A 27,510-nucleotide genomic window follows, 5' to 3' on the forward strand; every position below is an offset into this window, starting at 1 on the left:
ATCAGAAGAGGGGTGTGTCAAATTACCCATCTTAGAATCTTTCTTTCGTCTCCCTGCCTGGTGAGCTATTTCCATTCGTTTACTTAGCAAGTGTGCGTTAATACCTGCTCTGAGCCAGGCACTATTCCGAGATGAAGACACCATGGGCCCTGCCTCCAAGGAAGTCTCTTTGGGGCCATTTAGGGAGCCATTTCTTACCTCATTGGCCCACTCCACCCACTTCTTTATTTTAACAAGAAGAGGACTTTCAGAGTAGGGTGTGGCTTACGTGCGTGTGTGTCTGTGTGTGTGCGCACACGCACGTGTGCCCACATGCGCATAAGGTGGGGTTCTTTAAACCAAACACAAGCCTAGATATCTGGCCTTTCATTTACGATGGCGTCAAGGGGCTCTGTCTGAATTTCTGCTGGATTCTGCTGAATTCTACTCTGTTTCACGCAACATACACATAGAAGACAAACTAGATCGCCACTGGGGCCAGAGACAGGGCTGGGTCCCGTGCCCAGATGCTGCACGTACAAAACCGCCAATTCCCTAGAGGAATCCGTTCACGCCTGCATTTACCCAGAAAACAATTCCCCTACTTCTGGGTAGAAATCGCCTGGATGCTCAAAAGGGTGTTGAGTTTGCCCCCCGGCAGAAGCTGAGGGAGGCTGAAAGCAGACATCTGTCGCAGCTGGAGACAAATGTCCTAGATGTCACCAAGCAATTCCTTCTGCGTTTGCAGCCCAGAGATCAACAGGCTGTCCCCAAGCAGGAGACTGGAGAATTAGGGTTAGTACAGACAAGTTAGTACAGTTAGTACAGCCAAATGCATTTGCTTCAAGTTCAAGAGTATGGAAGCGGGTGTTTCATCAGAACTGATGGGAGTTACTGGTGGTTCAGCATGAATCCCTAACCACGCTTTCCTGTATATCATTCCGTACTCATTAACCAACCAACCGACCAATAAAATACCAAAAAAGAAAATATATATATTGACATTATATGATTGTTCCTTTGAGACTAAAAGAAGTGAGAATCCTTTGACTTGGAATGCTCATTAATCAGCTGTAAAGTTTCACTGAAGACACTTATCTGATAAACCTACAACGCAACTTGCCGCCACCAGTTCTGCTGGACTGGAGAGAGAGCTGAGCTTAACAAAACCCGAGATAACTTGGGCTTCCCTGGTGGCGCAGTGGTTGAGAGTCTGCCTGCCGAGGCAGGGGACGTGGGTTCGTGCCCCGGTCCGGGAAGATCCCACATGCCGTGGAGCGGCTGGGCCCGTGAGCCATGGTCGCTGGGCCTGCGCGTCCGGAGCCTGTGCTCCGCAACGGGAGAGGCCACAACAGTGAGAGGCCCACGTACTGCAAAAAAAACCAACAAAAAACAAAAACAAAAAACGGAGTAACTCAAGAACTAACAACACATGTACCTTTTAGATTAGCTCCATGCTTCCCCTGAGTGTGGGGTGTGTGCCAGGTAGTACAAAGGTGATATTTAACTGGTACATGGATAACCAGTCTTAATACTTTTATTTTAATGCATATCAGAAGATACACACAACTACCAAATTAAGGTTATTTCACAGATATTATTACTTAGGAAAAGAATAGCTTCTTTAAGACAAAGATGATTTAAATGAAAGTATTAAGTAAATAATGTACCCACATGTGGACACATATGGCCAAAAGCAGTAAGATGGTTCTCAAATGATGGAAATTTGGAAATAATGGATTAACTTATCACTATTAGAGTTTGATAAGTTAGCAAAAAAGCCATGAAGATCCATCAGTTGGTGTATCTGTTCCTCCCATGTTTCCATTCCCACTTTTTCTCCCAATGCATCGTGTCTTCATTGACTTCACGTGGCTTCAGGAGGTATAGACATAGAAGAATATTGTGTTGGTATGTAAAATAAGTCTACTTGTTCTTGCCAAGAGTACATGATTTATCTTCATAAGGAGGCACTGCTTTGAATTACAGATTTTTTTCTCTGCTAATGAATAACATTAATTATCTAAGCAACATCAATTCTAAGGGGAAAACTTTGGGATTATTGCACTGCGGATAGTGCCCTCGTGTGGCTTCAAACTTTAGCTACATTTAGGAATTTAAAAACACATTTCTAAGTTATGAACCATAAAATATGGCAGACAATGACAGAAGAGACACATGGGAAAAGAAAACAGCACAAGAAAATGTGATAATTTGCCATAACCTAATCCTTTCGTTGAGTGGAATGGGATACCAATATGGCGGCCAGGACGCTTGGTCAACTATTTAGGAATAATCAGACATCCAATTTATATAGGACATTCTTTGTGGTAGTTTTGGTTAAAATGTGAACAAATCACACAAGGCATTTTCATTTTCAGTTTTATTTTTATCAAAACAAAATAATTTAGCCATATAAAGAAGGAAATACATTTAAACAAACCACCAAGAAGCCAATAGCTTCTTGGTTGTGAACAATCAATAGAGTAGTAAGTTCTGAAGAGTTGACTGCATATATAAGGTATTGAGTCATCCTCTAGGGCCTCAACTGACTGAGGCTGACTATTTTCCCTGGTTTCTTTTCTTCCAGTGGTGAAGTAATATGCTCAATGTTCTATACTTCAGATTGAATTATATGTATTCCCACATAAGTACAAAGCATGGGTGGAAAGGACTGTACAAGGTACAAACCTGGCACTGGATTTTTTGGGTCCTGACACCTATGTTCAACGAGTATCTGAAAGAGAAGGGCAAAAACTTGTGCTTATGTATTGAGAGATGTAGTGTTCCAAAAGCCGAAGAGTCTCCCTCAAGAATTATGGGAATCACAACTGAAGTGAGAAGAAATACACAAGCCCTGTTTGCTGTGGTTGTAGAAATATGGTCACCATAGGGCCAGGCAGACCGTTTTCTCCTCACCATATTGAATTATGTCTGGGGATCTGAGCAGTGGTACATCCCGATAATGATGAGTTTCCATAACTATAGAAATCGGCGGCACCAGGCAAATTTTGTGCAAAATGCAAATTTCTATGCTGGGGGAAAAAATGAATAATGTGATCATTCTAAGTAATGAATGTAAATGCAAGGAAATACGTTTTGGCGTGAGGCTGCAAATCGTTCACCGGTCATGCCAAGAACTGTGGCCACGATGCGTTTTTACAAGGCCACTCTTCCCATCTGAGCTTTAGAGGAGGGATTTTAGGAAAGGGAAGTTTAACTTGCCCTCAGGTACCCATCATGCTATTGACAGGGTTTTGATTCGAATCTAGAAGCACCAATCCCCTGTCTTGTTTCATCTCTTGACAAATGAACCATAGGTTCTTCTGGATTGTGAAGTAAAGGATATTAGCTTCGTCCAGAATCTCAAATGCAACAGGAGACATGAGTTGTCTCCATCATGCTTTACAACAAGGAGGATTCAGGTTGTCCATCAAAAAGCACATGACGTTAAGAGCCACTTAACAGTATAGGTTGCCAAGGGGGAACATGAAAGCTCTTTTCTCTATGCATCTTCAACAAGTGAGATCTGGCCAGGTGTAGGTACAGCTGGAGAAAGAAACTTGGCAGTGTCTCGAGCATCATGGTTAGTGGCATTTGTATACCTTGCTCTGAGAGAAAAGGAAAGAATTCAAAGTGCCCTTTATCTTAGTCGGTACCAGCATCCCAGGAGTTATTCTCTGTGGGAGAAGCTGAGACACCACGGGTTAAGGCCTTACCTGAAGGTACAATGAAATTAGCAGTACTGGGGAGAAAGGGGGAATCCCTGATCTTTAAACTCTAGTTTGCCCTGTTCTAAAATAAATTTGTCTTCCCTGAACCATTACACAGCACACACTTGCAGAGTCACTGCAGCAACGATCAATCCATATTACTGAAGTTTTATTTTCAATAACCCAAACTGGGTTCTAGATCACTGATACTATCTTTTAAATGTATCCCTATAGTTGCATTCCACTTTAAGAAAAACCCTAGGAAAGTTAACATTTATAAAATCAGAGATTGTTTGTTGATTTATAAAAGAGTTTTTCATTAAAAAAAATATTCACCTTGGGATGATTTTCAGTAGCCAAGTCCCCTCGGGTCACTCAAAATACATTAAAAAAATTTTTTTTAAACCCACTGAAATATAGCTTTTCACAAATTCATGTTGATATAAAGTAAGGTACACTTGTAAAACATTGCCGCCAACTAGCTAAATGACCAGCTGAGACAGGAAATTTTGGTAACCTGCTCACTCTTGTATGAGAGACACGGGGAGTTGGAGATGGAATCAATGTTGCGTCATGTTTGATGGAGGTTGGGATGTGGCAGCCAGCATCCGTGGCTCGTAGAAGGATCAAGCTTCCGCCTAACCTGACTATCCTGAGGTCGGCGCTACTGGGAGCAGTGACTCACTGACCTCAGTCCAGTGGTCCAGCCAACAGCTCCGCAGCCGTCCAGGAGAGAAGCATCTGGATGACCAGTACCTCCCAACACAAAGTAAACCAATCCAGCCCACAGACATGTTGTCTTCCACTCACACAGTAGTGTTCTGTTTTTGCTTCTAATTTTTGCATTATGAGCCACCGTTTAGAAATGGGTTGACTGCACCCCCAAATCTAGAGCTCTGGAGGAAAAAACACATTAGAAGGAGCTTCCCCGAGCTCACATTCTTCAAAAAAAATAATTGGCTTTAGTTCCCCACAGCCCCCTCCCAAACTCCTTGAGCGCAGGACCCTTTCCCACGGGGACCACCTCCGAGCCACTCGCACAAGGGTCGGGGCCTGAGGTCACATTCGGCACATCTTGTCTTACTCTCTTCTTCCCAGTCGGAGAAACAGGCGCTGAGAGGGCGTGAGTCTTCGCCAAGATGCCCCAGCCAGCTCAGGACAAGGTCCCTTTCTCTCCCTCCAGGATTCAGACCATTTTCCTAGACCTCTCTCTCATTATAGTGGCACGGACGATCCAATGGGTAGATAACGACATCACTTCTGTTTGGTTTAGAAAGTCCACGCAGTGAATGCTTAGCATACTTTTACCTCCCTTCTCATGTTTTCCTTGGCTGGGCTTGAAATCACTCGGCTACGTATGAGTGCATCTGAAATGACCACAGACATATGCTAAGTCACCCGGGGCAGCTAGTCCCACCCTGACGTTTCTAGAGTTACCCTAAAATTGGAAAACTCACTTGAAGATACGTGAAATCGGACCATCCTTCGTCACAGACAAGGACGTATTAAAGCATCTTCGTGCACGTGAGATGTTCTGCATTGCTGCCCCGCCTTTGAATTACAAGATGTCACATGAACATCCTTACATCAAAGTGAAGCCAAAAGAGCTCGGCTATAAATTTCAAATTGTACAAAACCATACCAAAAGCAAGTATAAAATTTTATTGGAATGCAGCAGTGTAAATGTCTTGAAGTTTTTCCTCTCCCGTTTAAGGAGGAGGAGAAGAGCGCAGTTAATCGGAGGCTTTGCTCACTGCGTCGTGTGACGCAGATCACCTATTTTCTTCTGCACAGGGGCGCACGGGCTTGGAACACTGGCGAATTTTCTCTGTGCTGTTCTGACTTGCACAATACAGAGGCTGATTTAATTTGACAGCAAAGTAACACCAAGCCCCCAAAATAAAATTACTGAGATGTAAAACAGCGTCAAAACTCCAATTAGTTTTGTATCCTTGAAGCTTCTGGAGGAAATCTAAAAGGCTCCCATCACGATGAGCAGGCATCAATTTAAGCTGCAGAGATTACTAAAATGTAACCCTCTAATTGAAATTGCTCGGAGCACAATATGACAGAAAGAATCAGAGGAAAATAAGTGAATTTTTCCCCCTCAAAAATGACTCATTACAGAGACTGTTCTATTAACTTTTAACACAACGTTCCTTTTGCAAGAACTGGAAAAACCAAGGGTGTCAGAGGTCTCCACAGAAAAGGCACTGGGCACAAGAGCTGTACATGCTTGTGTCACTGAATCATATATAAGCACTGACCATTTGTGCAACACTGAAAGATACTTAGTATTTCACCAGATCATGGGCATTCTGAAGTATATTTACAACTTCCATTAAGGAGGCAAATTATTGGGACCAAACTTCAGTTTTTGAATGAATCTGGATTTTGTCTCCAGAATAAACAGAAGTGTCTCGATGCCCAGTTCACACCCCATCTCTTCTGCAAGCTACCCCAGTTTTCCCAAGTATGCTCACTCCCTTTGAAGCCAACCCCCAGCTCACTAACAGAGGAAACCTGTCACCTTGACTCTGGGGGGGTTCACATTTGTTCGGAAACAAGTCGATCGTGGCTCTCTGGGTCAATGCCATTTTCCCAGATGAGGCAGTGAAGGACCAATGCAGTGGATACAGCTGGGAGTCAAGCCACAGTCACTGTGTAGGTCAAGACTTCTTAGACCTTGCTTCACTGCCAGCTTTGCCCAGCCTGGTGCCTTGTGAGCAGGGCCTCTTGGGAAGGGTGAAGCTGCGTTTGGGTTTCAGAGTTGGTTGGGGAGATCTTAGAAAGACCCCCAAATGGCTTTCCTCTCTGTAGGGGCTTCATGAATAGAGTTCACTTCTCCTGCCCGCTTGACGGCATTTACTGTGAAGCATCATCTGTCTTTGACCGTGGACGCATCTTTCTCTGGAAGTTTCAGATCTCTATCACCAACCGATCTTCATCATCGCTGCTGGTGTCGCTGAACTCCACGCGAGTTTGCTTTCTCATTCCTTCCAAACTCCTCTTCCTGAGGGTTTTCGAAGGGGCTGCAGGGATCTCCGTGGGCTGCCCTGGGCTAGACGGAACCACACCATCCTTTAGAGCGATGAATCCAGATCCTTGACATTTCCCACTGTCATTTCCTACAGGAGGGCAGGGGACCCGCACTTCCCCACACCCGTATTTCCCCCCCGAAGGGAAAAATGTCTTGTGTTTCCCTTCCTCTTGGTGTGAACTAGCTGAACCTGGTCCTGAAGCTGGTATTTCAAGATGAGTTTTTCCAGTGGACCCCAGTGGAACTGAACCTGAAAGTCTCTGCCCAGATGAAGGTTTCCCTGGCAAGAGTGATGGGGACACACCCTCTGCTATCGCTTTTCTGTCGGGGGAGCTTTGTGTCAGAGTCTCCCTTGCACCCTGGCTGTGGTCTTGTGGTTCCACACTGTGAATTCCCAGGGTTGTGTGATCTGCTCTTTTCCCCAGAGAAGGACAAAAGGCAGCCACAGAGGTAGCAAGGTCATGGCAGAGAGAGGTTCCTTTGGACTCAAAGGAAGAAGGTTCTTGAGCATCTGAGGAAATGCGTGGTGTGGGGTCTGTTGAGACTTGCTCCTGGGGGGGCGGCAGGTGAGTCTCAGGCAATCCCATGTGCAGACCTTTGCCACGGGCTGGAAGTCTGTCATTAGCCACTGCCACCAAGGAGTCGGATGGCAGAGATGATCCTGACCTCACAGCTGTATTCTGAGGACGACGACCCCCATGCTCACCGGCAGATGGAGAAATCTCCTGCAGCAGTGTGCAAAGGAAAATAAATGGAGGGACAAAAGGTTAATTGGTACAAAAAAACTTGTGGTCAGAAACGTGGTCCTCAATGGGAACAAGGTCTGGAGGTCTTAATGATTCTTTACAGAGCCTGAACTTCGATACAGCGTTCTCATCAGTTTTCATTAATAACTAATTGATGCATTAACTCCAGCAAAGTTCCGTGTTGACACACAATAAGCTACTGACACAGCTCTGTATTTGTATCTGGCCTTGTGAAAACCCAGCCACTCAATTATCCAACCGGTTCCGAGCATCCGATTTTAAATCATCGCTGCTCCTGCGGCGGGTGTGCTACTTTATAGTACCGTGCATTTGAGTGTTTCCAGATTAGTGGTTTTTCAAGGCGCGGTCTGGACTATAGCATTTTCATGTTTCTCAGCCCAAAGCCCCCCAGTCTGCCTGGCATTGATGCCGCATTGCAGTGACCTCCGCAGGGTGACAGGCATCTCTATTCAGGTACGAAATAATAAGGGACTTGGGATTTTTTAATCAACTGTGAGATCATCCCAAGTTCACAGCCCAAGTCGCCGTCTGATTGAGCGCAATGTCTGGAGGCGTCTGTTTGCCTCACGGGGTTTCTGTGCCAGGAAACCTCTAGGTGGCCCAAGCGAGTTTTGCCACACTGGACACTAACAAGAAAAAAGAGGCATAAATCTAGAAAAGAGATAGGCAGAGACCGCTCAGAACCACAGTTCCCACCTTCGAGGTTGATCTGTCTGTTTCCCTGACAGCTCTTGAACTTGGGTGAGGACAGGAGCTTCCCGAGCTGTGTCTGTTGCCCTCCTTCCTCTCCTCCTTCTCTCCGTCCCCAACACAAAGAGAGGATTCTGAGGCAGCACAAGGTGGCTCCCCTGACAGATTTAGACCTAAAAAGGGGGGAGGCACATGGATATACACCTGAAGTTATAAAGTCAGCCAACAGTCATTTCCTAGGAGTTGATCTGTGTCTTCACGACCAGCTCTGAACTCATAGCCTCCTCTCACGCGGTGTATCTGGGAAATGGATTTGCCGTGAAACGGTTCACGTGGTCAAGCAAAACGTCTCCACTTCTGATAAGGAAAGAAATGGCAAAACCAATTCCCAAGGCAGAAAACCCCCTTGATTACAGATATTTGAGAAGATATTTCATGTGAATCTTTTTTTCATCAAAGTCATCTTCCTGGCCACATGGGTTAATTTTGGATCGGTCTGAATTCTCTGGCCATTCAACTGAGGGTCGAGAGTAGAAATTTCCCTATCATGTAGGATGCCTTAGTCTCCATGAGGGCGCTGACAGCAGGAGGGAGGTTGGTTTTTGTGTTGCTGTGGTTCTGTGGTGGTGTTTGTGATGTGTGGGGGGAGAGGGGTGACAAAGATATGGCCTTGACAACATCCCCAAAACAGCATCTCCCTTTCAGGGGAAGAGCTGCCCTTCCCTCGTCCTTCATCGGTACTCTCTCCTCCATTTTGTCATATTGGCCTGGGATACAAGTCCGAAGGACCACAGAGTTTCAGCAAGTAGATCCCATCATGAGAGGAGATCAGAAAAACATTCTAGAAGAGCTGTGTCACCAGAGAAAAGCATTCAACCCACTTTTACACCTGCTTTTAGCTTGATTAACGTTACACATGCCCAGAGTTTTTAAAAGTCAAGTGTTTCTGTGTATTAAGAGAAACAGCCACACCTGCCCACCCACTCATCTTTTCCCACTTTGGATTCCTTTTGTATTTATCTCCTTCTCTCCTAAGAACAAGCGCGTAGCACCCCTCCTGGATTCCCCGTTTCCGGTTTGGAGGATAGCCTATGACGTCATGAGGGGAGAGGAGGGTTTAGGACGAGCTCCCCCATCCACAATCCTTATCACCTGCACACCTGGGCACACCCCCTCCCCTCTCTTCTCTCTACAGTCATACGACAATGATGTCATAATTTTGTTTAGGATATCCAGTGTTTACATCGCTATGCTGAGGAACACGCTCTTCACCACCAAGCCAGGTAGCGTGCTGTGATTACATTGCCTTTCTTGCCAGCACTGTTCTCCCTGGAGTTAATCATTATTTTGTCTTTTTCTTTTGCTTACTTTTTTGTATGGACTTATTCCTAAAATCATCCTCCCACCTCCTTCCCTGTGGTCTTTTATTTCATTTATTAGGTTCCATTTCATTTCCTTGGAAATCTGTCTCTCAAAACTTTCTGACCTGCTCCCAGTGGACCACTGCTCCCTTGGCCTGATGGGGGCTGAGCCTGTGCGCCACCCTCATCCTGGCAATTTTCTTCACCTCCTTGGTTCCTGGACACCCACGCTTCTTTTTCCTGGGTTTACTCTGTCTGCATTCTTTCTTAACGCAAAACTTCCAGCAGCTTCATGAGAAAGGGTGAAATAAAATTGTTTAGACTTTAATTGGCTACTTGTCTGGGTATAGCTGTCTGAATTAAAATTCATCTTCCTTCAGTAGAGCTCAGCTCCACTGAGCTCTAGTTGTTGAGAAGTCTGGAGCCAACATGATTCATGGTTCCCGATCCTTTGGAGGAAACCTTCTGGTTTCTCTCTCTCTGGAAACTCCTAAACTCTTTTTATGCCAGTGTTACCGTGGTCCTGGGTCTATTTCCATTCATTGTCAGGACATTCAGTGGGCCCTTTCAACGTGAACCACGTCTTTCCATTTTAGAAAAATATGTTATTTCTTTGATATATTTTTTTCCTTATTTTTTGTCTTTTCTTTTTCTAGAACTGCTCTTCGTAGGTTATTGGACATCTTGATCTAATCCTCTATTTTTCTTATCTTTTCTCTCCTATTTTCTAATTCTTTGTCTTTTTCACTTGGGACAATTCTTTCAACTTTCTATTTCAACTCAGTGGTGTCCGTGTCTGCTATCATGTTTTTAATTTCATTATTATTATTAATTATTATTATTCCTTCTTTATAGCATCCTGTTACTATTTCATGGCTCCAACATCTTCCCTTCTGTCTCAGGCAAGATTAACAATGATCTGTTGTCACTGTTATTGCTGAAGTTCGCCTCTTCCTATATTGTCTCTCTTTCTTCCAAGTTCCTTTGTTTCTGTATGTTTTTATCTCTCTCCTTCCCACTAAAGGCTTCCCTGAGATACCCGGCAATCTTAACTACCTGCTCATGTTTAGGAAATAGGCACTGAAAAACTGGTTAGAAACACTTTACAAGCATAAAATGTCAATCGTGGACCTCCCTGCAGGGTTATCTGGTTGCCCTGTTGATGTGGGGAGACCTGAAGTAATCCCCGTTAGGTCTTCCACACAGGCCGGTCGGCTTCTGCCCAAGGAGTTCTCTGATCTCCTGCCTGGAAAGTGTAAGGCAGGTCCCAGCATCCTGCAGTCGGAATTGGGATTGAGAGCGGGGCCTCGATGTGCAGTGCCAGCCTTTGCTTAAACCCCCTGTTTTCAGTACAGCCCCCTTGCTCCCCAGCATTTTGTAGAGTCTCCAGAGAGTAAGCCCAGAGTCTTATCTGGGGGCGAGAGCGAGAGCGAGGGACGTGACCAGGCTCTGAGAAGCAGGGGCGGGGTGCAGGTCTGGGGGGGGTGGTTTGAATGCTGCTGATTCTTTCAACCAACGCTCCTGTTTTCAGCCCCACCTGGTACCATGGATTTCTGAATGTCTAGGGCTTGACCACTGTTAAACAAGGATTAAGTTCACTTGGGTCTGCTAATCAGTGACCACTTAGCCTCTGCATTCCAGCCCCTACAACCATGGCGCCATTTCTTCTCCGGTCATCTTGTCCCCTTGGGCCTGGGCATTCCAAACACATTCCTTCACTAATGTCTGGGAGGGAAGTGTAGGAAGTGTATGTGCTCTGTCCTCCACCTTGATCCCAAAAGAACAGACCTACTTCTTATACCCCCAGGGGTAGGTCGCTAAGATGATCGAGCACACTAATCTTGAGCAGATCAACTTTAAAAATCCATCAACGTTGCGACAATTTGGGAAAGGAAGCAATGATTTTTCCTTTAATACAAACAATCTTCACTTGTGCACCACGTTACTGAGATCACCTAAAGATGCAGCACCGGGGTCTTTGGTATTTCATTCATCCGCTCAACAGACATGTCCTGGGCTCCTTCAAGGAACCAGGTACCATGTTCAACCCTGAGGAATTGGAGGACAAGACGAAGGTGCCCTGGCCCTCAGGAGCCTCTGTTCCGACGGGGAAGAGAAACAGAGACAAGTAAGATAATTGAGGTTGTGACGGGGGTCACGAAGGAAATAAACAGGGGGGGACCCCAGAGAGGAACGATACACAGGAGGCTATGACAAAGATGCAATAAACAGGAGAGGGTAGAGTAATAACAAAAGTGATGATAAACAGGGAATATTATAGAGAGTAACAGTCCCTGAAGGGCAGATTACAGAGAGTAACTGGCTTGCCTAGTTGAGGAAGGCATCTCTGAGAAGGTGACACCTGAAATGAGACCTTCAGGATAAGAATGGCCCTCAAAGGCCATTCCGGACAACGGAGGAACAGAGGCAGGGGCCCTGCGGCGGGATGGAGCTGGGAGGATTAAGGAATCAGTGGATGGCGGTGGTGGAAAGACGGTGGTGAGGGAGCCACCAAGGGCTCAGATCTTGTAGGGTGCAGGCAGCCCTGGGAGGGGGTTTACATTTTATTCTTCATTCATTGTGAAGAAACCAGTGTTTCCAGCAAGAGGTCTATACCTTCTAACGAGGCACTTGGCTACTATATGGAGACTGAAGAAGGAGAGAGGGGAATAGGATGGGAAAACCAGTTACAAGGTTCCCAAAGTAGTCTAGGGGGCCAGGTGAGATGACTTGGCTAGGGCAGTGGAAATAGAAATGGAGAAAATGGATGGATCTGAGATCCATCTGCATTCTCACCTATGAAAAATCACCCAAAGACCACAATGATGAAAAACGTTTCTGGAGCTCCAGAGTTTACCAAGCCCAAGCGCCTCGCTCTAAGTGGATTAAGCTGTGCTCCCACAGTGACAAAACCACCCGGCAATTCATTCAATTCAAAGAAGACGTAAAACCAATTAGTACAGAGAAAATAATCAGATTGGCCAAGCATCTTCTCAGCAGGTCATTTGGGTTTTTAAGCTTAACGAAAAGGTCATGCACGCCTTTGACCAATAACTTCTGACTCATCCGAGGAAGCAAGGGAAGAAAATACATTGATTTAATTTGCCTGTGACCTAACAGTCTACAGAGAAAAGTGCGTTACCTTTAATCATTGTGAAAAATGCCCAAATAATGTCACAGAAGTGTGTTAAGCGAATTGTGACTCTTGAAGAAGGAAAGCATCCCTGCTATTAGATGAATGGTCCTTTTCAAAAGGTCGGTAGGGCTCCAGTCAAGGGTTAAAGCACAGAACGGCATCCTCTTTACGTTTCGGCATCACTCTGGGAATCACTTTGTACATCTTCAGAAATTATGGATTCCACCGTCCTATCGCAATCTTTGCGAATTCGACCGCTCTTACGCAATTACCAGAATCTTACTATAGGACCCATCTCTCATCACAGCTCTGTGTGCTGTTCTGCCCCCCCCCACCCCGATTAAAGGCTGCGTTTTTAATAATTTCCCTCAGAACTCATTGCCAAACTACGTGGGGAGAGGAAGAGACTGCTTCGTATTGTAGCAAATTTAAATTTAGCCATCTTGGAAAGGCGGCAGGAAACTGTAAAATAATTAGAAGGAAAACGGAGTGAAGAAACAACACGATGAAACTTACAGCTTAACTGGTGACATCTTTAATGTCAAGCCTCCTGCAGGCTGTCTCATTGCGAGGCCTTGTTAAAATGCTAACAGACATATTACTCTATTATATCATTATCTGAAAATGTAAGTAATCTGATGCCTTTTCATCAGTTGCCCCAATATACCCCAAACCTCCATGAATTTGGAGTCCAAAGACGCTGAATTATAAGGAAGGGGCAAAAATGAGTCTATCACGTTGGCCTCATTAAGTAAGCTATAAGCATCAACACGATCCCAGGGGTAATCTCCCAGACTCCTAATTTATCTGAGATGAAATTGTTTACAAGCAACCCTGTCATCGAAGGATGCAAAATGTGCTAGCAATTAAAATGTGCAATTACTTAAGGAAGGCGGGGCAGAACTCTAAGAGGAATCACTATGTGGGCAGCTATTTGCTCATATTCCAAATACTAGTTGAGCCCCTTTGAGTCCATATTTTTTGAGCCCATTTATGAGCCCATATGATGGAGCCTAAATATTTATTGAGCACTGACCACAGTCAACGCTCTGTGCCAGGAACTGTGCTGAACACAGGCAATGTATTCAGTGATGGAGGCAGATACCCTCATGGAAATGACAGTCTAATGGGGGGAGAAATTCAGCCAGCAAATAATTACACCAAAAAAAAAAAAATCACTTACAAATAACAAATGCTGGAGAGGGTATGGAGAAAAGGGAACCCTCCTACACTGCCAGTGGAATGTAAATTGGTGCAGCCACTGTGGAGAACAATATGGAGGTTCCTCAGAAAACTAAAAATAGAGCTACCACGTGACCCAGCAATCCCACTCCTGGACATATATCCAGACAAAACTCTAATTCAGAAAGATACGTGCACCCCTATGTTCATAGCAGCACTATTCACAATAGCCAAGGCATGGAAACAACCTAAATGTCCATCAACAGACGAACGGATAAAGAAGATGTGGTACACATGCACAACGGAATACTACTCAGCCATAAAAAAGAATGAAATAATGCCTTTTGCAGCAATATGGATGGACCTAGAGACTATCATACTAAGTGAAGTAAGTCAGACAAAGACAAACATCATATATCACTTATATGTGGAATCTAAAATATGACAAATGAACTTGTCTACAAAACAGAAACAGACTCACAGACATAGAGGACAGACTTGTGGTTGCCAAAGGGAAGGGAGGGTTGGAGGAGGGATGGACTGGGAGTTTGGGGTTAGCAGATGCAAACTATTATATATAGGATGGATAAACAACAAGGTCCTACTGTATCACATGGGGAACTATATTCAATATCCTGTAATAAACCATAATGGAAAAGAATATGAAAAAAATAAAAGTCCAATCGGAAAAAAAAATCACCAAGTATATGTAGCGAATGCTAGGAAGGAAAAAGCAGAGGGTGCAATGAGATGGTACAACGGGGCCCTGACCCCACCTGTATCCACGGAAATGAGTAAAACCACGCATACTGTGAAACCGTTCCCACATGCCACCTGTTTGGGGCCGGTTTTCTCTCTACCGAGTCTGAATCATTCATTCGAGTAATTATAAAACCAATATTTTTTAAGGCTCTATGGCACATCAGATATCAGACTAAAATTTTCTGCAAGTAAATTCATTTGTTTCTGCAATCGTATTACAATTTTTGTTTATAAGGCCTCTGAAGAAGAAAAAAATACGGCTGAAGATGATGGAGGGAAGAAGCTTTATTCTTCTCAGGCAGGGGCTGGGGACATTCATTCCAATCAGAAAACAATCAGAAGTGGGTGGACTGTAGGACGTGGGGAGCGGCCACCCACTTGAGTCTCACAGGCAGAGAGCGACTTGAGAGACAGCCAGGAAAATGTATTGATCGAGTACAGCATCGGGTATTTCTGTGCTACCCTAATGCAGTCTTCGGAAGGTTCGCCTCTAAGTAATCACAAATGAACCTTTTATTTCAGAAACCACTTTCCTTTGTGGTTCTCATCTCTTTTCTGTTCCTTTGATGGAAGGCAATGAAGACAAGAACTGTCCCCGCACAGAAATTCTTCACCTAATAGACTATGTTTAGTGCAAATCGGTGTTTAAAATATTGCTTTAAGGGGCTTCCCTGGTGGCGCAGCGGTTGAGAGTCCGCCTGCCGTTGCGGGGCGCACGGGTTCGTGCCCCGGTCCGGGAAGATCCCACCTGCCGCGGAGCGGCTGGGCCTGTGAGCCATGGCCGCTGAGCCTGCGCGTCCGGAGCCTGTGCTCCGCAACGGGAGGGGCCACAACAGCGAGAGGCCCGCGTACCGCAAAAAAAAAAAATCTTGCTTTAAGTTAAAAGTTGTATCCTGTCCAGACAACAAGAGAGTGACTTTAAAATACAGAGTGAAAATAGGATGATGAAATCACGTCAGGAAAAGAGATGATCGAAGAAATGCCATTTGAAACGTTAAATGCCAAGACAGAACACAGCAGCCCATCTAGTCTATGTATCGTTATTTTAAAAGTTTCCTATGGCTAAATGAAAATTGTCTATGAGGGTCCCTTCCTGGGGACCTAATTGATACACTCACAAAAGCTTCTCATTTTGCCTCGAGATTTACACGTTGGAAGGAAGGAGAAATTACCCTGTTTCAGCAATTCCAGAGCTCTGTGACTTAACTAATAGCTTTAGGGAAAGAATTAATACTTCTCTATTAATTCTAATGAGAAAAGATGTAGGAAAGTCATTTGCTCCTGTCAGAGAAGGAGAGAGAAGGCAAAGGGGGAGAAAAGCCCTGGAGAGACCCCCTCCCCAGCCTTGCTGATTCTTCCTGATGCTTGGGAACATTCTGAGGAGAACTCTTGTGAGAACAGAAGGGGAGAAGGGTGCTTGCCCGAGGCCCTAAATCACAAAAAGAAAACCCAAGGGAACAAAGGCAATGTCTCCCTTTCTTCCAGGGACTTATTCAAGCCTCTTCATCCAGTATTTAGAAATTGTACCTTTTACGTGTGTGTGATTAGGTAAAGCTTTTACTTGAGAAACCACCTGGAATCACGGCCGTGTCTACACTTCTGTTCCGGAGATGAAAGGAAAGTGTTTTGATCACTTTCTCCGCTCAGATATTTTCTCGCAATGCGGCGAATGGGGCTGGTTTGAAATATTTCCGTGACTTTAAAGCTTGGTTGTGTACAGAATTCAACAACATTCCTTCAGAACCCGAGACAGAGGCCTACAGGATAGAGAGAAATAATGAAAGTGGCTCAGGAACACGCTGGGAAAAGTTGATCTCAACATCCACCGAAGAAAATGGGATTTGTGGGTCTGTTTGAGCCAGTGGTTTTCAGCCGGAGGTGATGTCCGGGGACTTTCCTGGACATGCGGTACACAGGATGGACCCACGGCCCACCCTGGATGGACCCAGCTGCGAAGGTCAACAGGGCCACGGCTGGGAAACCCTGGTTGAAACCAGGAATCACAAACTCAAAAGCTACAGGGCCAGGCCAATAACAGAAACAAGGGCTTCTGCCTGGGGTGAGGGCTGTGGATGGAGAGGGAGGACAGGCCCAGCCTCCAAGGGCAAGGCTGCCCCTCAGCTCCCACCCACCAAGACCACCGAGGACCAAGCATCCGGTTTGCCAGAACTATCCATTTTCCAAGAGAAACCGGAAATCTGAGTTCCATGATTCCCTTTAAACACTGATAACGAGTTAATTTTCAAACAACAGCGCCGTGCTAACCAACGTATGCGTGGCCTGAGTGCTGCCAAGAGAGGCCAGTGTGAGACCCTTTGTCCATGAAGAGGTTCAAGGGCGCCCACGATGAAGGGAAGGCTTTAGTCTCCGCGCAGGCTCTGCTCCTTTGCAGAAGCGGAGTTTCTTTTCAAAAATACTGTTAAAAAGGTATTTATGGGAGAGTAACCCTGTTTTGGAAAAGTAATTTAGCAGTATCTTATAAAATGAAATTTATAATTATAAAACATGCATTGATCCAGCAACTGCTCTTTGCAAAATGGAGCAAGAATATTTACTGCAGCAACAGCTGTGGTAGGAAAACCAACAGAACCAACAGGAACATCCATCAGTACAGGAAGAGTTGAATAAATAAAGATGGTAGAGCTATACTGTGGGATTCTGCACCATTACTAAAATGACCTATCGATCTGTAATATATGCCTAGAGTTATATACAAGATATATTAAAATGATCTATCGATCTGTAATATATGCCTAGAGTTATACACAAGATATATTAAGAAGAAAAGAGCTGTCGATGACTATGTGTGGTATGATCTGTCTGTGTAAACCACAAAATAAAGTGTCCATCATGGATGTGATGGCCACATCAGCCCAACTCTGGCAACCTCGGGGGGCCACGAGGCTGGGGATTGTCGAGCTTTCCTTGCATATGTCAATGTTGCTTTTCTGTTGCAACAAGTATGGGATTGCTTTATTCGTTTGAAAGAAAAATCAGAGGCAAATAATGACACTGGCTCTAAAATTCAGACTGAACGTCATGAAGAAAAGCCCCAGAGTGTACAAGGGAGGTCATTTCAATCAGAACACACATCTGACAGAGGGAGATGGACCCTCACACCCTCATACCAAGAGTTCAGTTTCTCAGGATGAGAAAAGGTTGAGAAGACTCAAAAGGAAAAGAAAAATATATTTTCCCATCTCTAACCAAATCTGAAGTATTTCTGTTCTAGCCTCATTTTTTTGTGTGAAATTCTGCCTCTTCCGAGTAATCATTTTCCAATCTCTTTTTTTCCAGAAACCACTTTTCTCTACGATTTAAATTTCTCTTCTCTTTCTCTGATGAAAGGCAATCAGTTTGAGAACACTTCACTTACCATTTTCTCTAAAAAAATATCTTTAGTGGGAAAGTATGCTTAAAATCTTTCAATAAGTTGAAACTTGAATCATCCTCAGACAATAAGAGAATGCCTTCAAATAAAGAGAGGACAAATTGTGGGGAAGAGAGAAAACGAAATGACGAACAAAGAAAAGAAAGGAAGCAAAAAGAAAAACCCAGCTAATATTATTTGAATTATTTAGTGCCAAAATTGAATCAAGAGAACCTACTTTAAGGGATCATTACTTTCAAACTTTCTTGACTCTAAATGAAAATTGTAGCAGAAAAAAAGTTCAGGCTTTGGAATATAATTGATGTGTTTAGGCAAGCGCCTCATCATTTCTTAAGATTTACACCCTGAGAAGGAGGTGTTACCCCTGTTTCAGCAATTCTGTAAGCAATATTACTTAACTAATGGCTTTAGGAAAAGAATATCTCCCCATTAAATCTGACAGGAAAAATAATGGTACGGAGCCATTAGCTCTAGTCAGAGGCGGAGAGGGAACTGGTGGGTGACGGAACCCTGGAGTTCAGGCTGCCATTTTGTTTCTCTCAGGAAAACGTCTGGAGGCGATGTGTGACAAAGACAGCAGGGCACAAGTGACATGAAGTAAACCTCCCCAGGCCCACCTCTGCCAGTTCACTCAACTAACAAAAGTTGAAAGGGTGAAAAAAAAAAAACAACAATTCACAGCTACTTAATTTCAGAGAATTGCATCACCATCCTCCCATAATATTGAACTATTCTACCTTTTCAACAGGATTAGGTAAACCTTTTATCTCAGGAAGTACCTGTCAGAGAAGTTCTCTTTACCTTTCTATTTTTTCAATGAAAGACAGCTGCTTTGATAACGTCTGCCTCAGAGGAATTTTTCCTAAACTATGTTAACAAAAAAAAAATCCAGTTAAAATATTTCAGTCCCTTAAAAGCTTAGGTACGGACAGAAAATTCAAAAGAAGAGATTCCGGTGAGAAAGAAAGTAAATGAGGCCAGGAGAAAGCACAGAAGAGGCTCCTTCACCCTGGAATTAAATATGGGGTTACTGTTAATGATTTAAGAAGCTCAATTCTGCCTCGCTGAGGTAGTACACACGTAGGTGAAGAGAAGAAAATTAGGACATAATTATATAAGGATTTGTATTGTGGTAAATGCCACAAAGGAGACGGGTTATGAGTCATACCACAAGGACACCTAATCTGGCTTGAGAGGAAATGACCAGCCTGAGGAATCATGAAAATGTCACCTCAAAAAACCATCCAAGGATTGGACTGATCTGCAGATTGCCTTGGGTAGTACAGTCATTTTAACAATATTGCTTCTTCCGATCCAAGAACACGGTGTTATCTTTCCATCTGTTTGTGTTGTCTTCAATTTCTTTCTTCAGTGTCTTATAGTGTTCGGAGTACAGGTCTTTTTGCTTCCTTAGGTAGGTTTATTCCTAGGTATTGTATTCTTTCTGATGAGATGGTAAATGGGATTGTTACCTTTCTGATCTTCTGTTGTTAGCGTCTAGAAATGCAGCAGGTTTCTGTGAATTTCTTTTGTATCCTGCAACTCTACCGAGTCCGCTGATGAGCTCTAGTAGTTTTCTGGTGGCATCTTCAGGATTCTCTATGTAGAGTATCATGTCATCTGCAAACAGTGATAGTTTTACTTCTTTTCCAATTTGGATTCCTTTTATTTTTTTCACCTCTGATTGCTGGGGCTAGGACTTCCAAAACTATGTTGAATAAAAGTGGCGAGAGTGGACATCCTCATCTTGTTCCTGATCTTAGAGGAAATGCTCTCAGCTTTTCGCCATTGAGTATGATGTTAGCTGTGGGTTTGTCATGGGTGACCTTTACTTTGTTGAGGTGGGTTCCCTCTATGCCCACTTTCTGGAGAAGAATAGTATGAAAACTCAACTGGGTTCTTCAGAGAGAACATAGTTGAAGGACCCACCAGAGGGACAGAAAAACACATTCATCGAAATCTCACTACATGCCAGAGTATTTCTTTCTCCTAATGCAGTTTTCTAAGCAATCATATGTTTTATTTCAGAAACTACTCTCAGTGGTGCTTATTCTCTTCTTTGATGAAAGGCAATCAGTTTAAGATTTCCCTCTCAGAGAATTTTTTTTTTTTTCCCTGAAAGATGTTGAGTGGAAAGCCATGTTTAAAATCAATCCTGAAGTTAAAAGTTTGTTCCCAGACCATAAGCATGTACCTAAAATTTAGAGAGCCACTCTGGGGATGAGGTGAAAGGGAAAACATCCAATTACTGAAAATACCATTGGGGATCTATAAGGCCCAGATCGAAATCAAGAGTATCTACCCTTTGAATTACGGTTTTCAATGCTTCTCATTACGAAATGAGTCTGTAAAGATGGTCCATTTCTCGACATATGATTGAGATATTTGAGAGCTCATTTGTCCTCAAGATTTGCATCCTTAAAAAGAAACAACTGATCCATTTCAATGGTAATAGCTGGGAAGAAAGAGCTTCCCTCTTCTCCTTCACTAATCCTGATAAGGGGGGAAAATGGACCAATTTCCAACTAGAAACAAAGACGAGAAAGAAAATATTGGCGTTGGCCTCCTCCATTTTGGTTACCCACTCGCCTTAGGAAAGCAAACATTCTAAGTTCAGTCTCTGTGAAAAGATAAATGTTCGGGGAGGATCTAGCTCTTCCCTCAACCCTAAGCTGCAGTAAAACTTAATTAGACAAGAAAACCAGGAAAGAGGATGAGAGAACACTTTTCTGGTTTTGTAACGTGTTTAGGTACGCCTCTCACATGGTACTTGGGCATTTCTTTTCTTTCTTCAGAGCACCTGCCACTCTAGTTCTACCTTTTCTGAGGAAAGGCAAGTGTTTGGAAAGCTGAAAACTTTCTCCCGCTGAGATATTTCTCCTAAACAACATTAGCGAAGGAGTCAGGGTAAAATATTTCAATAATGTGAAATCCTGTGCGCGCACAGAATTCGACAGCATTTCTTAAATACTGTTGAGGAGCAAAGGGGACTGAGAGAAAGGGAAGAGAATAAAGGCAGCTCAAAAGACTCTTTGAAAACTTTTCAGACCAAAATTTACTCAAGAATGTATCCTTTCAGCCTGATTTTCTAAGTGGGGTTTTTCTTAATAATGAAAGAAACTCTACTGGGTGGACTCTGCCCATAACTGAAGGACTTTCAACTCGCCTTCAGCTCTTCTCAAGATTTCCAGCTCAAAAGAAAGAGTACTCCTGCGACTGCAATTCCGTAGCAATGCGACTCAATGAGTGTGTTTTGAGCAAAAGCCTCTATGTGGTTTCTACGGATGCTGGCAGAAAATAAAGGGGGACAGTCATGAGTTCTTTCAGCCGAAGCAGGAAATAAAATACCAAGGGTTGACTCTGCCCTGAGATGAAGAGGCTTGACTCGGAAGTGCACGCAACAAAGGGGAAAAGAGTAATAGCAGGAAGAGATAGACCCAAGTCTTTCAGAATCCTATGAAGTCACTCTTTTGTCCTCCCACCAGCTTTAGAAATTCTACCTTTTATGATGGGAAACTTGAATTCAGGACTTTTTTTTTTTTTTTTAACTTCAGAAACTCTCCTAGACTCAGGGTCACACCCTTTATCTCCCCCTACATTTAATCAGTCTGCTTAAAACACACTGGAAATATAAAAGCTCAGTTACACAACCGAAGGCTTTCCTGGAAATATAGGCAGGACTCCCAACGCAACATTAAGGAAAAAGAGAGGCTAAAGAAGAAGGAATACCGCCCCAGAAATAAATGTTAACCCTACCAAACTCATTAAGAAATTTGATTTCTAGATTTTTTTTTTTTTTTAAGAACAGCGATCGACATATTAGGACCGTTGAGAAAGTCAACGCTTTGAGGCATTTAAGAAATCTTTACGTCTTTCCTTGAAGATTTCTACTCCATCACCCATAAAAGGAGTCTGTTTTGCAAGTCAAAACCACTTTAGGAAGGAAGACCCAGATCCTACAGAAAGTGGGAGATGCCCCTTAACCCTTGTCTGGGAAAGAGTATAAATAATGTCACACATCCAGAAAATTCCACCTGGGGAAGGAGTAGGGAATGGAGTGGAAGATGAGACTTGAGGTAGATATACAATTCCGCATAAATGATATACAGAGGCGAAGGAGGTTGTGGGAACAACAGAATTTAAAATATGCAAATTTTGGGACTTCCCTGGTGGTCCAGGGGTTAAGAATCTGCCTTCCAATGCAAGGGACGCTGGTTCAATCCCTGGTCTGGGAACTAAGATCCCACATGCCGCGCGGGGGCTACTGAGCCCGCATGCCACAACTGGAGAGACCTGCCTGCCACAATTAAGACCCGACGCAGCCAAAAATAAATAAATACTTTAAAAAAGAAAAAAATTAAAAAAAATAAAATATGCAAATCTTGCTCCAGGGAGAGAAGACAGTCTTACAAACTCCTGCCTTCAAGCAGTTTCTGGAATCCTCGCTGGGGGTGGTCCCGAGCAGGGTCGGGCTGGGGTCACCACTGCAGCTGACCACACAGCTGGCCCCTGGTTATTTTCTTGAATCAAAGACAGTTGGTTTGATAAGACGACCCCCCCCCCACACTCCAAAGTTTTCTCCTCATAGAAGTCCCAGGGTCCGTTTAAAATGCCTGGATAAAGAAAGGATGACTCAATTACGTATGTAAAACTAAGGTCCAATAAAAGGACGTTAAAGAAGGGGAAAAAAAACCAAAAACCCGGAAACGTCAGCAGTTGTCATGGAAAATTTATTCAGGAAATCTTCTTGACTTCTGTCTTAAAATATGTTATTACTAAATTCAAATCAGAAAAAGAATACACGGCTTAAATTATCATGGAGTAAACTAACATAATGGTTTTGAAATAAAGTAGTTTACACTGTTCCTGTGAAAGCTGAGAGAAAAATAATGAGACAATAGTATGAACATCTATCAAAGAATGAGGGCTAGAAGCACCGAAGAGGGGGTTCTGGTAAGCTTTCTCAGTCAGACCTCTCATGAAAATGTAAAAAGAAGAAAAGTCACTGTGGGGAGAGCATCAGAAAGATGGGAAATGGGCTTGAACCCCAGAGGATGCTGGCACCCAGAGAGACAGGATGACAGCAGCCTGCCAGGGAGGGAAGTCATAAAGATGCTCACAGCAGCTTTCTGCCCCTTCAAGGGGTTTTCAACTTCTCTATGCAAAAGCAACCTTCAACACTTCCATCTTGAGAAATAATGAGTCTATCTTATCTCAAATATTTCTCTCGGACAGAGGAAAACAAGCCTGCCCATTTCCCTTGTAGAATACCCTCCAATCCTGTATGTTCACCGTGAGCGTCTGCCAAGCATACTTCATTATTATAAAAGTTCTCTCAGGGAAAGAAATCCCTACCGAGCCTCTAATAAATACGAGGGGGGAGGGCAAGAGGAGATGAAATAGCAAGAGGAAGATGATAAAATTTAAAATAGGTTTCAGTGTAGAAATGCACCCTGCCTAGAAGGTCACCCCTGATTACAGCTTCTGAGTGTGTGTTCTGAGCCAGAATGGGGCAGCTTTGATGCTGTCTCCCGCACATATTTCAAAGAGAAGAGAAAATTAACCCCTTTCTTTCCAGGGTTTGGCTTGGCAAAGAAAGAAAGTGAAGGTGACCTTTCATCACTCGTGGAGTGACAGGACTTGGAGGATGCGCGCCTCCCTCACCGACCTGGCTTGGGGTCTGGGTGTCTGGCTGAGTGGCCTCAGGTCACAGAAGGAAATGCCTTATCCAAGGGAAGCAACCCAGAAAGCAAAGACGGCCAGAGGGAGACACAAAGGGAAGTGGGGAGAGAGAGAGAGAGATCAAAATAGACTGATTACAGGCGAAACTGGGGGGTCCGGGTGCCCAGGTGACCGGACCAGCCTCCCACCCCTCTTAAGAGGCAACCGATTAAGAGCTGGAACAACTTGACAGCCCAGGAGTCAACCCAGCTGCAGGAAGAGCCCCACGCCACGCAGACGGGGAAGAGATGACAGAGCACCCCCAGGCTGACCGGAAAATGCAGACGTGAAATCAGACATGAAAGGACATGCAGGTCCATTTTCAAGCACATGGGGTCCCCCCGGGATGGGCTGGGCTGGAAAGGGGGGTCTGAGGGCCTTAGGGAAAGGCGGCCGGATGAAACGTGGGTGCCCAGTTAAATCTGAAGGTCAGGTCAACAATGAATGGTTTTTAGCATACGTGTCTTATTGCTATGTTTGGGGGCATACTGTGCTAACACGTATATGTTATATACACATATATGCACGTGTGTATAGACATGTACGTGTTTACTGTTCGCGTGAGATTCGGCTTTAACTGGGTGCCTGCATTTGCACCTGCTGACTCTGGCCCCCGGCGTGAGGTGTGGGGAAGGGGAGCTGGCTGGGCTCAGAAGCATCTGCCCGGGCAGCCACCGCCTCCCCGCAGGCTCCAGGCATTGCACGCCGCCGTCAACCCAGGGACAGATTGACTCAGGACGAGCCATTATTATCAATAAAGCCACCTCTGTGAGGAGGTGCCTCGCAAACGTTTTGAGTGGGGACTTGGTCCCAACAGCCCTTGGTGACGAAATGACTTAGGAGGGTTCCAAAAACCCTGCGGAGACGAGCCCACCAGCAAAAGACAAAAGACAAGCCCACCAGCAAAAGACAAAGAGAGGAGCAGCATTCTGTGGCCCTTCTACTATGGTTAAGAAATGTTTAGGGCTTCCCTGGTGGCGCAGTGGTTGAGAGTCCGCCTGCCGACGCAGGGGACATGGGTTCGTGCCCCGGTCCGGGAAGATCCCACGTGCCACGGAGCCGCTAGGCCCGTGAGCCATGGCCGCTGAGCCTGCGCGTCTGGAGCCTGTGCTCCGCAACGGGAGAGGCCACAGCAGTGAGAGGCCCGCGTACCGCAAAAAAAAAAAAAAAGAAATGTTTAACACCACCACAAAGCAACAACCTTCAGAAATTACCAGTCTCTACAATCTCAGAGTTGTTTCTCCCATCCCCATGGATCCAAGGACCCCAGGCTATCTATGATCGTCCCCTAACCCAGCCCCACCAGGAGAGGCCACCAAGGAGAGCTCACTGTTACAAAGGGTTTTTCTGGGTGAGAAAGCCGGGCGAGTCTCTAATAAACACAAGAGGGGAAGGACGGGGCGGCAGAAATGGCACAGTGGAGATGATCACGTTCAACAGAGGCGCCACGTGGAAACGCTTTCTGGAGGTCGGAGCCCAACGGCCGCATTCCAGTAACTGCAGGTCTGGACACATTTTCCAGATGAGAGTTTCGTTAGGCTCCTAACTTCTACTGCTACAGTTGTTTCTGTTTTGTTTTGGTTTGGTTTGGGATTGCACCGCACGGCTTGTGGGATCTTATTTCCCCGACCAGGGATCAAACCCGGGCCTCCTGCAGTGGAAACACGGAGTCCTAACTACTGGACCGCCAGGGAAGTCCCCTCCCACTAGAATGTTTAAGCGGGGCCAGGGGAGAGAAAAAGAATAAAACCCCTTTGCTTCCCCATTTAAGCTAGGAGGCGAAAAGAGTGCAGACTTTGGCTTTTATAGTGAAACTTGTCAATGGTGTGTACTTCACAGAAGGGCAAGGGTTGACTTTGCCATTCACCTGAGGGCCAATGGCTCGTAAGAAAATGGTACCCATCCGAAGGAGAGGCCTCAGCCCACAAGACAGGGTTCCCTGAAGGGACAAACCAAGCCACCCAGGAAGACACTGTGTGTTCATCTCCGCCTCTTCACCTGGCAGAGGGGAGAGAAGAAAACAAATGGACGAATGGCAGGTCTGGTCCAAGTGGCCAGTCGGCCAGCACGGCACACACACACACTTCCTTTTGTGTCCGATGGAAGCAGAAAAGGTCCAGGCACGTCATGACAGTACCTTGAGTTTGGAGGGCTCTCAGACAGGCCCAGATGGAGGAATGAATTTAAAACGACTTCAGACAGACCCAGGAGGCCACAACACATAGACAGAAGGGAAAGGACTGATGGACGGTCAAGCTGTGAAAAATCGGAATCCCACATACTTCCTGTCAGTTCAAGACATTTTTAACCTCACTATGCAAAATCAGCCTTCGAAAAGTCTATTTTTAAAAAAATTCCTAGTCTGTTTAGCTCAGAAACATTTCTCCCCCGTAGATGAGGACTCAAGGCGATCCACATTTTCCCCACTGAAATCGCCCTCCCCTGCTGCCTTGCCCTCGCTGGCAGAGAATCGGATGCGTGCTCCATTATCACGAAGGTCCTCCGAGGGGCAGGAGGCTACGCCCACCTGCTCATAAATTCAAGGAGAGGAGATGGGAATCGATGAAAGAGTACAGGGTAAATAATAAAATTCGAAATAGGTTTCAGTGTGGAAATGTACCCGGTGGTTCTTTCTTTTTTTTTATATAGGTAATATCTCTCCTCTGATGACAGGTTCTGGGTCTATTTTCTCAGCGAGAATTCTCATGCACTGCCTATCAAATATTTTCAAGGAAAATAAAAGGAATTTACTTTTCCAATAATGTTTCGGTTCGGGTAGAGACGACGGTGAACTTGATCACCAGTAGCGGCTCTGGGTTCTTTGTTCTAGAAATAATAATTACCTCCTGCACCACAGGAGATGAGATTGGGCGAGTGAGGAGAGACTTCAGGGCAGAGTTTGCAACCGAAGGAAGCCAGTGGTAGAACAGGGACGCAGAGGCAGTCCTGGACACTGCCGGTGGAGAGAAGCAGAGTTCCTGTGGGTAAAATGTCTAACGGTGGGAGGCGGTGTGGGATCACTTGACAATGGAGAACCTGAGAGACCTCAGCCAGGTGATGAAGGTCGACAGCGGCAATGATAAGCCATGTTGATGGTTTAGCCTTGATAGGATGTTATGAGAAGGGCACTGCGCCTCTGGGGTCTTGCTCCTCAGACCCATCCCCCTAGTCTAACCTCGAGAAAACCACTAGACAAACCCCAGTGGAGGGACATTCTCCACAACAACTGAGCGGGACTCCTCCCAACCGTCAAGGGCATCAAAAACAAGAAAAGTTGGAGACGCTGTCAGAGACAAGAGGCACCTAAAAACCTCCTGGAAGTGCACACTTTCTCCCTTACTCTTTAGATCTCGGGCACACGATGCAGCTCTTCTTCCGAGATGTATCATGAGAGCATTTTTCCTTCACTGATGGGTATATATATATTTTTTCCAGTTCTCCCATTTCAAACCACTTTCTCTGATACTACCCAGGGTATTGGGCTGTCAGGACAAACTACCGAATTTGCAGGGCCGAGTGAACATGAAAATGTGGGGTCTTTATTCAAAATGATTAAGAATTTCGACTCATACAATAACCAAGATATGGAAGCATCAATAGGTGAATGGATAAAGTGGCCATCAATAGACAAAAGGATAAAGATGTGGTATATACATGCAATGGAATATTACTCAGCCATAAAAAAGAATCAAGTCTTGCTATCTGCAACAATATGGATGGACCTAGAGGGTGTTGTGCTTAGTGAAATAAGTCAGACAGATAAAGACA

General features: G+C 44.7%; 1 protein-coding gene across 1 annotated transcript in view; it reads right to left on the minus strand.

Moving 5' to 3' along the window:
• Nucleotides 1-5,378: 5,378 nt before the first annotated feature.
• ZNF831 (zinc finger protein 831) overlaps nucleotides 5,379-27,510 on the minus strand; it is a 111,992-nt gene continuing 89,860 nt past the window's right edge. Inside the window, exons 6-7 of the mRNA XM_060033321.1 lie at nucleotides 8,196-8,347; nucleotides 5,379-7,457 (exon numbers count right to left, since the gene is read on the minus strand). Coding sequence (XP_059889304.1) covers nucleotides 6,612-7,457; nucleotides 8,196-8,347 — 998 coding nt within the window. The 3' untranslated portion in view covers nucleotides 5,379-6,611. The remainder of the gene's footprint in view (nucleotides 7,458-8,195; nucleotides 8,348-27,510) is intronic.

Source organism: Delphinus delphis, chromosome 15 (genome assembly GCF_949987515.2).
Source record: "Delphinus delphis chromosome 15, mDelDel1.2, whole genome shotgun sequence".
Taxonomy (NCBI): Eukaryota; Metazoa; Chordata; class Mammalia; order Artiodactyla; family Delphinidae; genus Delphinus; species Delphinus delphis.